This window comes from Montipora foliosa, chromosome 2 (genome assembly GCF_036669935.1).
Source record: "Montipora foliosa isolate CH-2021 chromosome 2, ASM3666993v2, whole genome shotgun sequence".
Classification (NCBI taxonomy): domain Eukaryota; kingdom Metazoa; phylum Cnidaria; class Anthozoa; order Scleractinia; family Acroporidae; genus Montipora; species Montipora foliosa.
This window is the reverse complement of record NC_090870.1, coordinates 19,772,195-19,784,921: the sequence shown is the minus strand read 5'-3', so window position 1 is coordinate 19,784,921 and position 12,727 is coordinate 19,772,195. Positions and strand designations below refer to the sequence as shown.

General features: G+C 38.0%; 1 protein-coding gene across 4 annotated transcripts in view; it reads left to right on the top strand.

Moving 5' to 3' along the window:
* The first annotated feature begins 392 nt into the window (after positions 1 to 392).
* The window catches only part of LOC137992632 (uncharacterized), a 46,212-nt gene continuing 33,877 nt past the window's right edge, over positions 393 to 12,727 (top strand). The window contains exons 1-5 of one of the 4 annotated variants that reach the window (XM_068838076.1): positions 393 to 672; positions 1,084 to 3,826; positions 3,911 to 3,993; positions 6,799 to 6,905; positions 11,052 to 11,786. In XM_068838076.1, the coding sequence (XP_068694177.1) occupies positions 3,740 to 3,826; positions 3,911 to 3,993; positions 6,799 to 6,905; positions 11,052 to 11,786 (1,012 nt within the window). In that variant the 5' untranslated portion in view covers positions 393 to 672; positions 1,084 to 3,739. Of the gene's footprint in view, positions 673 to 745; positions 3,827 to 3,910; positions 3,994 to 6,798; positions 6,906 to 11,051; positions 11,787 to 12,727 lie in introns of those variants that run through there. The other 3 variants (XM_068838078.1, XM_068838075.1, XM_068838079.1) reach the window with 3 other exon arrangements.

Below are 12,727 nucleotides of genomic sequence, written 5' to 3'. Positions count from 1 at the left end.
CGACGCCAAGCAAAGCACGCTATCGAGCTCGTGTTCTCTTCACGATGAGCCACCCGAAAGAAACAGTTGTCGAGTGCGTTCTTACATTTTTGTTAACAAAAAGAGAAAGCGAAACCTTCATGGTGAATTTTTGACAAATTTTATATTTGAAGAAGCTTTTGTGCATTTCGTGCATTGTGCGACACTTGTCACAAAAGGGTGATATCAACCTGGAAAAAAAAACGGTGTCTGACATTTGCAGATTGCAGACAAATAGCGCTGATAAACAGTATTTAAGTCTAAACACCCATTTCAAATAGCGCTGATAAACAGTATTTAAGTCTAAGAACCCATTTTAAAACGGTTAGCTTTCAATAATTGAAAGCTATCCGTTTTAAAATGGGTTCTCAGACTTAAATACTGTTTATCAGCGTTATTTGAAATGGGTGTTTAGACTTAAATACTGTTTATCAGCGCTATTTGTCTGCAGTCTGCAAATGTCAGACACCGAAAAAAAAGTCGTCATTTGACATTTCAGCAAACCACTTGTTGAAAAGGAGACAAATGCCCTTTGAAAATGTACCAATTAAGCCAATTCCACCATCCTCGGTGATGTCTTGTCCTGGTGAATTAAAAAATCACCACGAGGAAAGGACCCAAACACCAAAATTAAGCAAAGGAACATCCTTCAAGGTATGCACATTTCCAATAATGATGTATACACGCACACACACTGTATGTCGATGTAGAAACACATAATTTTTTATACTGATAGTTTACTAGAAAATAAAATTTGCCATCGTTGTTTCAAGTTTATTGTGAATTACTTAGTTTAACTTATTACAAAAGATGCAGAGCTCTCAAGTCTCACACATTGAGCGAGAGTCTCATGCATTTTAATGCAATCTCACACCGACACAACCATTTCTCACGCAATGGCACTTTTCTCAAAGGTAACTCTACCTTTTAAGCTTTCAGAAGTGCTCATGAATCCCAAATTTATTCCTTCACTGGCACTGAACTTCGGTCAATGTTCAATCTGTTTGTGTGCGACCAACTTTTTTGTTTCTTCAGGACTTTCACCTGTTAATATATGAATTATAGGCTGGTATGTTAGCTCAGGCTGACCATGATAACATGGGCTCTCTTAGAGGAAGCAGCATAAAAGAAAAATGGCGGACTCAACAGTGCATTTCCAGACCTCTGAAAGGTGCAAATTTCAAAACAATTTCCAGGGGAGCATACCCCCAGACCTTCCTAGAATTGTTTGGCACCTCCAGCACAAGAAACACAGGGCATTTGTGCCTTTGGCGCAACCTCTGGCAAGCATCTCACACTTTGGAAACTTTGAGACTTGAGAGCTCTGAAGATGCCACATCCTTATCCTTTAGGAGGCTCAGAACAGGTGTTCAGCCGAGCGCTCCGGCTTAATGCCACATATGCCACCTGAGCCGCTCCAGAGGATAACGAATCAAGATTAATACAACCAGAAATAGAGTTTGTTAGATTTGGTCAGGTTTATCTCAAAAGTTCGTCCAGCGTCCTTCCCTGATTTGTTTGGAAACAAGCGAGAATTCTTAAAGTGAATTTTCAAAAAATTATTTCATAAATATTTCAAATTCTACTTCAGTTTATAGTTCTTTCTCACATGCACTGGGTCAGAGAATTATGATATGGTTTTGAAATCTAAAAAACAAAATACTCCTCAATGAATTGGTTTTCAAACACCAAGTTCTACAGTTGTTGAGGGTCTTTGAACAGCACTGTACATACCATTACCATAGCAACAGTTGGGACCCAGCAAACAGCCTTTAAAACGTTGCCTCACAATAGTATTACACAGGTATGAAGCTGTTGCCCTTTTGTAAGGACTGGAGTGTTCTTTTTCCATTGGTCACACGACTATGACGAGTGGAAAATCCTTTCGAGCTTCCCTAAACTAAGAAAATAATTTATCTTTTTATCTGTGACCACATTTCTGCCATTCTGTAGAGTGCTCTTTTACCTCTTCAAAGATTTGTCTATCTAGATTAATATTGCAGTGACACTGTGCATTTTGCCTGCGTATAATATTTATGCTGATTTCAAAACCCAAGCAGCTGGACACAGTTGAACAACAACCATAATGAAAAATTATTATTATTATTGTTGTTCAACTGTGTCCAGGTACATACTTGTACTATAGCCAGGGTTCTCCTTAGTTTTCAGTGCAACAGGTTTGGCACCTTTTCAAACCGGTAAAGCAATTGGTTAATGTTGGACGTTCTGCAAAGGATACACGTAAGCGACTTCCGAGCGTTTGCAGGCAGTAATAAGTGCTCTTACAAGCGGTAAATTTTACCGGTTACCGCCTGATAAGGAGAACCCTGTCTAGAAAGAGTATGCTGTTTCCTTCTTTCTGTGGGAAATATGAAATAGTACATCAAATCAGTTAATAATGGTTCATTTTTTGCAGTTCTATTTTGTTTCCCTAAACTGAAATATTGTTACTTTTTCTGATGTGTCCAATAAAGCTGATAAATTAACAAAAAATATTGAAAGAATGGGAATTAATTATTAAAAGTTGTCACATGTTTGGGATCTTTGCTGTAAAGAGAAATATCAAGGTTAAGATTTTATACATGTATATGCAAAGGTACAACTCAGAATATTATGTACCACCTGGATCCAAACTTATTTTACTATTGGAGAAGACTTCTTTCAGCATTTTTTTAGAAAATTCAGTACTCTGTTGTTGTTCTTACTGTCTAACACACAAACAAACAAGAATTTCCTTAGAGCAAAATTAATGTTGCTTTGAAACATTAATGACAACCCAACTTACGGTGCTCATAAAATATTCACAGTCTCTTTCCTATGTTCTTTGCAACTGTCTTAAATCTTTTTTCACATTCAGATTGTTCATTATCCGGGTAAAATTATCTCAAAGGAATTGCCAGCACATTGCACAGCCTGGGTATTGCCCTATGCAAGGCCATTAAAGAACACATCAGCTGTTACTTTGGCAGCATTCAGAAGCAAACGTTTGCTCTCGAAATTTACAAAGTTTCAGCCACAGCAATTGATGCAAGAAATCTAGAAATACCTCGACCAGGAAAAGGGGGCAGAATAAAAATGATTGTCAGATAAAAATTAATCACTGCTATGCTAGGTGAATCGGGGAGGACATCTTTAACAAATCTTGCACACTTGGAAATACGCTACTGTAACGCTTCCTGCGAAAGGTCCAGCGTATTTCTCCACCGATATTCCAAACGATTTCCTCTACATTTTGTGCGGTGATTGAGAGTTTTCTCCTCGAGCAAGACCTTGCCGAACGAACCAGGCGAGTATATATGACGATCAAGAAGATATGAAACGACTTCACGGCCTGCTGACCATCTTATTGGGAAGAAAAAAGCAAAGAATTTCTGCCACCAATCAGAATTGAGAATTACGCCTACTGCTTGGAACTGGCCTGGTAAGAACGTGTCCCCACGGGCTCTTCTCGCCCTACTATGCTTTTCTACGTCGCCATTTTCTTTTGCCCGTTTAGACTTCCCCTTGCCTCTGCGATCTGCCACTGGGTCTCCGAGAATGATAGCATGATACTGGTCATATTGGCATACATGGATGGGTGGACGGACGATCGATGACGTCATGGCTATAAAAACAAAATGTCTTGTATCGGTTAGCCTGCGAACGCAGACGTATTTCCGGCGGTCGTTTCTCTCCCCCGAAAATTTTTTCTTAACAATAGTGCCGTCAGGGTACACCATACATGACGTATCAAACCGTTCTAAAAATGGCGGTTGAAAATGATAGACAGGCGATTGAGGTGTTGCTAAACCAACGTTTCTTTTTTGTGGTATGTTGTTCGTCTTCTGTAGTGTGGCTTCTTCTAAAGCGTAACTAAGCCTCAAGAATATCGTAAATATGTTTTTATCAACAGGTGGTGATTTCGAAGTCAAAATCTATCGGTGAACTTAGTGCTGAAATTCAAAATGTAGCTTGTGAGTTGTATGCAGAATTTAGGTGAGTTTTAACTGGTTTTTACTTGTAAGTCCATTTATGAGTCTTTCATCTGTAGTTTCAGTGTACTCAGTAAACAGCTTGAAGATTCATGGCCCTGCATGCATGGTTGTGTTTAATCGCATCGATCACTTACTCTGTACGTCGGTGGTAACCGGTTGTGCTGGATCGATCGGAGTGGGTAAAATTGTAGAATACACGTAAAAATGCTACTCTCGCAGTGATCTAATTTTCACATGATAAATCGCCAACGCTGCTCAAGCACTCGCGCTTTTGCCTGCTTGCTTCCGCGGTGACTTCTGCGATCGCAGTAATTCGTCCTCAGAGGCCACGTGTTTTTGGATTGCCTGCTTGTTTCCGCGGTCCCATTGGGAAGATATCTGTTTACAGACGTTGTTTTTGTTATTCAAATGTGCCAACCACAGGAACAAAAGACCCTTTGTTTTGACAGCCAATGAGGCTCTGGTTGGCACGTTAATGACAGTAGATGACGTTAACGATATCTTCCCCATAGGCCTGTGTTTTATTGTAAAGCACTGGTAATTGTATGAAAATACAGTATATACCGGTACCTCTTTCTTAAAATGTGAGAAATGTGGTGTTAACAAAATTGTAGGTTCTTTAAACGTCCAGTTGCCATGGTATACATGGTGTCAGAGAAATCATATTCTCAGGGTCATTTTTTTGGTGGTTGGGGTATGGGGTCTAATGTTATAAGTTTACAATGAAAGGTACATGTACATGAAGTATGTCTCGTCTCTGGAGACGAGACTTTCATCTCGCGAGAGGGTGGTAACTTACTTTTGAGTGGTACTGTAATTTGGGTCAAGACAAAAATATTGATGTTTGGTATTGATTCATTCTCCCACACCTCTTACAAACGAGAAACAAATATATTGCATGTTTAATTTTCTTGAGCACTATTAAAGTTCATTACGTGTGTCCATCCATCAGAGAACCAACTTGATGCATTCTAGATACTGATTGCAGGAATTTAGAATAAATTTATCATAAGAGATGTTTCAGAATTCCAACATTGCAGACAAAAAGGATAAGATAATCTTGGTAACCATTTGTATTAGGCAACATTTTCAAACTATTGTAAGTTACTGATCTTGGTTGTAACAATGTACACCACTGTACACCTACATTATCAATCATTGAATTTAACATTTAAAAAAGCCACAAATATATGTCCAATTTATTTCAGTGCATGCCGACTGACACATGCTTCAACGTTTTTCAATCAGGAAGCAATGCAGTTCATATTAAACAAAATTAAAGTTGCGAGCTCAGCCGTGAATCTTGTCACTTTGAATGGTAATACCGGTAGTTTTATTCAACATGTGAATGGTAAAATAGGTCATTTAAACTTTTGAATTTGAATGGGATTAGCACATTAAATAGTTTAACAGACTATTATCCTGTTTAACTATTTTATGCAGCATCGTTCAACTTGTTAAGGAAGACAATCTGTGTTGAGGAATTCACCTTGTTGTCAAAATGATCGGATTCAATCCCTTACCATCTTTCCTTCTTGTGATGGCATCTTTTGAAGATTGATAGTGGTAAATACACACAATAAGTTATTCTCTTGTATCTAAAAAACAATTAATGACATCAACCTTGTGATTGCATTCAGTCACAAGGCTGTTGCCTAACAGGAGCCCGGTAGCCTGGGGCTCCCAAAGAATAGCTCTGGGCGCCTTAATTTTTCACAGCAACACCTTTCACTTCATATGTTGGGCTCCTAAGTTCTCAGCGTTTAGCTCTGAGGGCCCCTTTAAAATTTTCTTAGGCAGCAGCCTTGAGTCAGTATTTTTAAGGTGGCTTGCTACAGTTTTCCAAAGACAAAGATCAAGATTTTCAAATCTGCGAAATTAAAGCAACAGGATGTCTCTTCTGAGGTGTTAGTCACTGCAATATTGCTGTTAAATGTAATTTTATCCAACAAATAATTGCACATCATGGGAAAATGCTAAATATAGTGACCGAGTTCCTGGAGGGGGGACTGGAAACTAGACATTTCAAAGGCCTTTTTCTCAAAAACTAGGAGAACAACCCCACCTTAAAATTTTAGAATTTCCTTAGCGAGAGAAAATAATTGACATGTTTAAAAAATAAGTAGTAAAATCTGTCAGACAGGTTTTTTGCAAATGGCAAGGATGTCGATTTTCATCTATTTTGATAATAACTGAAAAGCTGTCTGTTGGTTTTTTTTTTTTAAATGTCGACTGTTTTGTCTTCATGTTGTTTACTAATTTCCATAATTTTGACCCTGGTCATATGGCTTGGTTTTGAGAAAAAAGTCTTTGAAATGTCTAGTTTCCAGTCCCCCCTCCAGGAGCTTGGTTGCTATATTTAGCATTTTCCTCAGATTTTCATTTGTTTTTGAGGTAAAATTACATTTTACATCAATTCCAGTGACTAACACTTCAGAATAGACATCCTCTTGATTTAATTTCACAGATTTCGAAATCCTGATCGTTGTCTTCGGAAAACTGTATTAAGCCACCTTAAATGAAACTAGACTAAGTATGGAAAGCTATATGAACTTCCCCAAGAAAGGAACAGTTCCTGTTCTGGTTTGCTGGCTGTTTTATGTTGGTTTTTGAAGATTCTTACATTTTTCTAAAACGTTTTTCTTTGAGCCTTAGTCGGACCTGCCCTGACTGTAGCACAGTGAGTGAGTGTGTTTACTTGTAGGCTTTACCGAACATTTTCTGCTCTGGTTGCAACATGATTGTTTTTTTGCTTCACTGATTTACTAAATAATGATAATGAATTCTAAAGGCATTCTTCTTTCAGGGGAGAGGTTTCAGTTCTAGAAACTAAGAATGGTGCAAGAATCCCTCATAGGTACACAGTTGGAGATGTTTTAAGTACCAAGTCCGCAATAGTCGCTTACTCTTCAGGTAATGTAATTTGTCTATTTTATAATAATAAATTATTATAATAGAGGTATAGTAGTATTTAAGGACGTTCGCGCGAAATTTTTTCAACATTGATTTTTTTCTGAAATTTTTACCACTGTAAGATGATGAGTTAGTTATGTTATGTAAAAAAAATGGGGGGTCACCGACTTCGTTTTGGATAGATCATGCCCGGAAAAACACCCAAAATGGGACAAAATCGGGCTTCGTTAGTGAATAAGGCCAGTGTCTGTAAACCCAAATATAGTGCAATTAAATCTTTGAAGTGAAATCTTCTCTGCCGAATATTGTTTAAGTGGACTTACTAAGTGAATTTAGTCAACTGGTGAGGTTCTTTAAAGATCAAGTTCGCATTTAGCGACCACAGTTTCACGCGCCTCAAGTGCAGCCGCAAGATGGCAGGATTTGATGTCCCATGAGCAGAAATCTTGAAATTTTTTTAACTTCCCACATTGATTTTTTGTTCATTTTTGGACAACGTGGAGATAATTGTAAATAAAATCTGTTTCTGGAAAGAAAAATAGGGGTCACCGAACGTCCAAGACCGTTAAATCCAGGCAAAGCTATAGCAATGGCCTTTTGCCCTATCATCTCTCAGTTTATTACTTAGCGCGCGCGCTCGTGTATGACGTGGCGTGTGAATTTGCGTGCGCAGTAAGGATGCGCAGAAACAATTGGCGCGAACGTCCTTAAAAAGCACACACATGCATTGCATTCCAAAAACTACAGCAACATACAACAAGGCTGCTGCCTAAGAAAATTTTAAAGGGGCCCTCAGAGCTAAATGCTGAGAACTTAGGAGCCCAACATATGAAGTGAAAGGTGTTGCTGTGAAAAATTAAGGAGCCCAGAGCTATTCTTTGGGAGCCCCAGGCTACCGGGCTCCTGTTAGGCAACAGCCTTGTACAACTTTTGCGACCTTCTGCTCTACCTTTATCAATGTATACCAGTAATAAGGAACATGATGCTCTTGCCTTATCATAATTATTGATTAACTTGATATACGTCTACGGATGGCAAAAGAGATGCATTTAACAATATCAAACTGTACTTTTCTCAAAAACCATTGAGAAAAAATTTTGCAGTGCAATTACATGTATGTACACTGTAATCCCTAATAATGAAGACCAACCATAGCAGTTGTAGTCCGCAAACAGTATACATGACATTAAAGCACAAAGAGTTCAGAACGAGGTTTTGAAACTGTGGATGTAACAACAAATAATGTAATGTTTCTGCATGTATGATTGCTTGATTTAACATAGACAGATCTGCATAAATTATTTTGATACTGTCATTGTATTGCGCTTTTACTGCAACAGGGGCTTCATTAAGTTTTAAAGTAGAAGGGACCTTGTGATAGAGTAAGCAGGCACCCCAATATGTAGTCTGGCTTTTGATCTTGAGACCTCCTTTGAGCAAAGGCAGGTACTATAAAAATTATTCAGCATAGACCGGTGCTTATACCTGGGTCCCAGCTTCTAATAAAACCCCTGCTGCAAAGTCTGCTGAACTGATAGTTTTTTTTTGTTTAGTACACTGCTCTTTATTGGTTTTGCTCCTACCCTTAGGCATGTAAACAGTTAAAGTGCCCCTAACCCTTCAACTTATTATTTTTTGGCAGATTTTGACATCTTTAAAGAACTTATTTTCGTAAAAAATTTCAAAAATATTGAATCCGGGCTTTTTTTATGAGTGCTGAAAGTGGAGGTGGTCTTGACTACTTTTTCACCTATCGTTCGCATTAGTCCCCCACTCGGCCAAATTATCGATCGTGACGTAAAAAAAGGATGTCGTGCAAGCTTGAGTTGTTGGGAAATGTGAAGATTAGCAGAGAACACAGAGAAAATGGTTGAAAAGTGCCTGGTATATGGATGCAGCAACTCTAACAATAAATACATGTAGAAAGGAATCGGCATGCATAAGATTCCTTCTGATAGCGATCCGAGGGCTGAAGTTCGCTGGTTTCGTCTGCTAGCCGCTTCTTAAGAATTTCTTCTTGCTTGTTTTTTTCTTCTTTTTGTTGTCTTTAATTTTTGAGCCATTCTTCATCAGTGAGAGGCTCGTCCATATAGGCTTGCAATTCGCTGTCTGATTCTTTGTCGGCAGTTGAACTTTCTGATAAAAGTTCTTGATTTTCTCGTTGCTCCGTCTCTATTTCTTGAAAATCCAGGCATTCGGAATCGTCTGAAAGATACTTTTCCGTACTTGAGTCGGCACTCTTATGTTATGGAATGGTGTCCTTTTCTTACGTCATACAGTATTACGTCATACGTCATAATGTAGCTGAAAAAAAGTGTTAGATATCAGACGCTTCTCATTGGCTTGTTCCTAACGAGCCCTCGAGAGAATAATTTGTCCAGCGGGGCTTATAGCGCGCAGAAAATTACAAATTTCACTAACTTCAAGCGCTCGTAAAAAAAAAAAATTCAATATTTGTGAAGAATTTTTCCGAAAATGAGTTCTTGAAAGATGACAAAATCTACCCCCCAAAAAAAAAGTTGAAGGGTTAGGGGCACTTTAATTATGTCTGTTAAGGTTACCATATACTTTCAGGGGAGTCTCGCGTCTGAGCAATGCAGCACATCCGGTTTAAACTGTAGATACCTAAACCCCTATATCAAATTAAAGCTTATAGAGCTGGCTATCAAACCATATCAAGAATTTTGAAATTAAATGAATTGCTGAAGTTTTCACGACCTCTAAATGTGATTGTCTGAATCACCTTTACAAAGCTACAAGTCAAAGCAAATTTTGGTTTTCACTATTTTATTTTGTTCCTCCGTTTCCCGACCGAAGTGTTCGTACAAAAATCGCTCTCAGAGAAAAATATTTTGAAATAAGAAATTTGCAGAAACTTTTTTGTTGTTTATATGTTAACCTAGCCACTGTCACAATTTGGGGGCAATTGGACAAATTCCCTGTGAGTTTAGCTCTTAAAGTGTCCACTTCAAGTGAAAAAAATGATTTGAGAAAACAGCGCTAAAACTGTCAATAAGACGGGTAATTTTTACTTCCAGCCAAAACATAAAACTGCCATTTCTCCGCCAATATTTAATCTTTTTGAATAATTTCTTTTTTAAATTAGAGATCCCATTTTGATCATTACTTTAACTGAAAAATCCAAATTTGAAGAAAATTGCCAATCTGAAGGTATATGGTAACCCTTATGCAAGTGTACACGTATCTTCAAGAAATCATGGGACTCTGTTTTGGGCCTCTAGATGTAGCTGTATTTCCCTATTACAAGTGCATGAGGGGGGGGGGGGGGGGATATAACCTGAAAGCACAGAATACTTTTTCAACTGTATGGGCCATTTCAGAATTGTGCAGGGAACTGGGGCGAGTTTCAAATTTGAATCAGTCGATAAATTGACACCATCACATGAAAGATAACATTGGGATTGGCCATCTGTCCAAGTTTGATTCATTTAGGTCGAACAGAGACCAAGTTACGGACTTTAAAACAAAAAAAAAATCCATACAAACTTCTCTGATTTTGAGGCTGTGTGCGTACCCCAAAACCATATAAACTTACGATTTCTGTAATACCAGTATTCATCAAAATAGGCAAACAGTGATTTTCTCCTTAACTATGTCCAAATAGTACAAAATGTAGGTCCATGACAGGATTTTCCAGTTGTCCTAAATCTGATAAAAAATTTTTTCAAGAGTTTATATGGTTTTGGGAAAAGCAGCCTCAAAATTAGAGAAGTTTGTATGGATTTTTAAGTATGTATTAAAGTACGTAACTTGGTCTCTGTTCAACCTAAAAGCATCAAACTTGGACAGATGGCCAATGTCAATGTTATCTTTCATGTGACGGTGCCAATTATTTATCGATTGGTTCAAATTTGAAACTCACCCCAGTTCCCTATGCAATTCCTGAGTGGCCTATACAGATGATGTCCAGTAATTCCTGTCTTTCAAATCCATTTTTGCTGACCACCTGCATTGTATATCCAGTTTAAGGATGGCAGTCGCACTGTTTGTTAAGGATATTGGTGGCCGGATGCTGCAAAGCTCATGCTAAATCAAGACAAGAATTAACTTTTAGTGTTTAGTTCTACACTGTATAAGTGTTGCCAAAGGCCATCAGTCAACTGTATTCATTCTTGATTTCTGCAGACTATGAAGTTTCAACTGGAAAAAAGAAAATGTTATTCAATCAAAGAGAAATCTGTGAAGTAGCAAGGAAAATAAGGAACACCATGTCAACTTCCAATGAACATTGTTCATTGCTAAATACTACTTGCAGCTGTGTAGATAGGTTTATCAATAGACCTGTTCCCAGTGATAAGGATGGTACAGGGGAAAATTGCCTTAAAACCACAACAAAGTCGTCATTGCATGAAAATACTGCAGATTGTGAAGAACAAAGCCTCTCATCACAAGGGGAAAATAAGAAGGTTGAGGAAACTAACAACACAGAAATGGACCAAATAAGGCGAAAACTCTCCTTTAGCGAGTGTTCAAGAATACAAAGTAATAATGGTGATACAACACAGCTAAAATCAAGAGTTGGGACAATCACTGTTTCAGAAAAGGGAGAATGTCAAGAAACAGGTGTAATTGAATATGAGGCTCTTGGTGATGTAACAGACAAATGTGAAGCTGTGGAAACCAGGGATGACCCAGCATCAAACTCAGTTGAGGCTATTTTGTCCACGTCAAAGTATAGAAATTTATTCAGTATGGCAGAACATTGCCGGCCGAAACGAAAACAAGCTATAGAGGCATCAGTATCCAAAGTAGCAGATTGGCTTTTTGCAAGTGAAGTCTCACCAAACACTAATGAGCATATCAGCAATGCTAACACAGATGGCAGCCACACAGAAACAGAAGATGAAGGTAATGGACAGGGTAAGAAATGTTATTATTTTAATGCTGACACTATGGTTTTGGTTTTTGGGAAAATTCAGAATCACTGCTCATTTCAACCAAGGTAAGAGTTTCTCTTAAAGGAAGGAAAATTTTTTTTTTCATATATAGATAAACTACAGCATACAGTATGCTACTTGTAACTCGATAAAATGTAGATCACAATATTGTTTTTATTAGTGTAAAAGCCAAGGTAAGAAGCCTGGTTGAACTGAGAAGAATAAAAAAGGTATGCGTCGGTGTAGTGGAACATATAATAGTCGTAAGGGTGAAGCTCTTAGCTTTAGCTTATTACTTGCATATTATCCCAAGGTAGAGGTCCAGCCTAAAGTTTCCCCATACATGTATCTGCGGCACATTTGTTTCAAACTTATTTATGGTGTAATATTGTTGGTTTCATTCAATCTCAATCACAATTAGAATAAAAGAGCTTTAAGCCTACATGTAGACCAGTAATTAATATTATTATTCATTCAAAATATTTCCCCGTTTCTGATTGGTTAAAACCGCACGCATAATTCACCATAACCAACTGCTGTTCACCAAATTTGGAAAGAAACTTCGTCATATTGAATCAGTGACGTCAAAAGTATAGCCCGCTGCAGATTATTGAAGCGATGACGTCAAAAGTGCAGCCTGCTGTAAATTATTGAACCGTTGACCGAAAAAAGCTGGGGACAAGATTGTGTTATTTTTGTTGAGCAGAAAAATGGCTGCGAGTAGGTTTAGAAGTTTGAGCGAAGAAAATATTTTGAATGAATAATAAAGCAATTATTGAATTCGGCTTTCGTAGAATATGAAGAATTCTGCAGATCTCGGAGGATGTTATCCATCTCGGTCTTCGGCCCTGGTGGATAACACCCTCCTCGATCTGCAGAATTCTTCATGTCCTACTCAGCCTCATTCAATAATTGCTAAATATT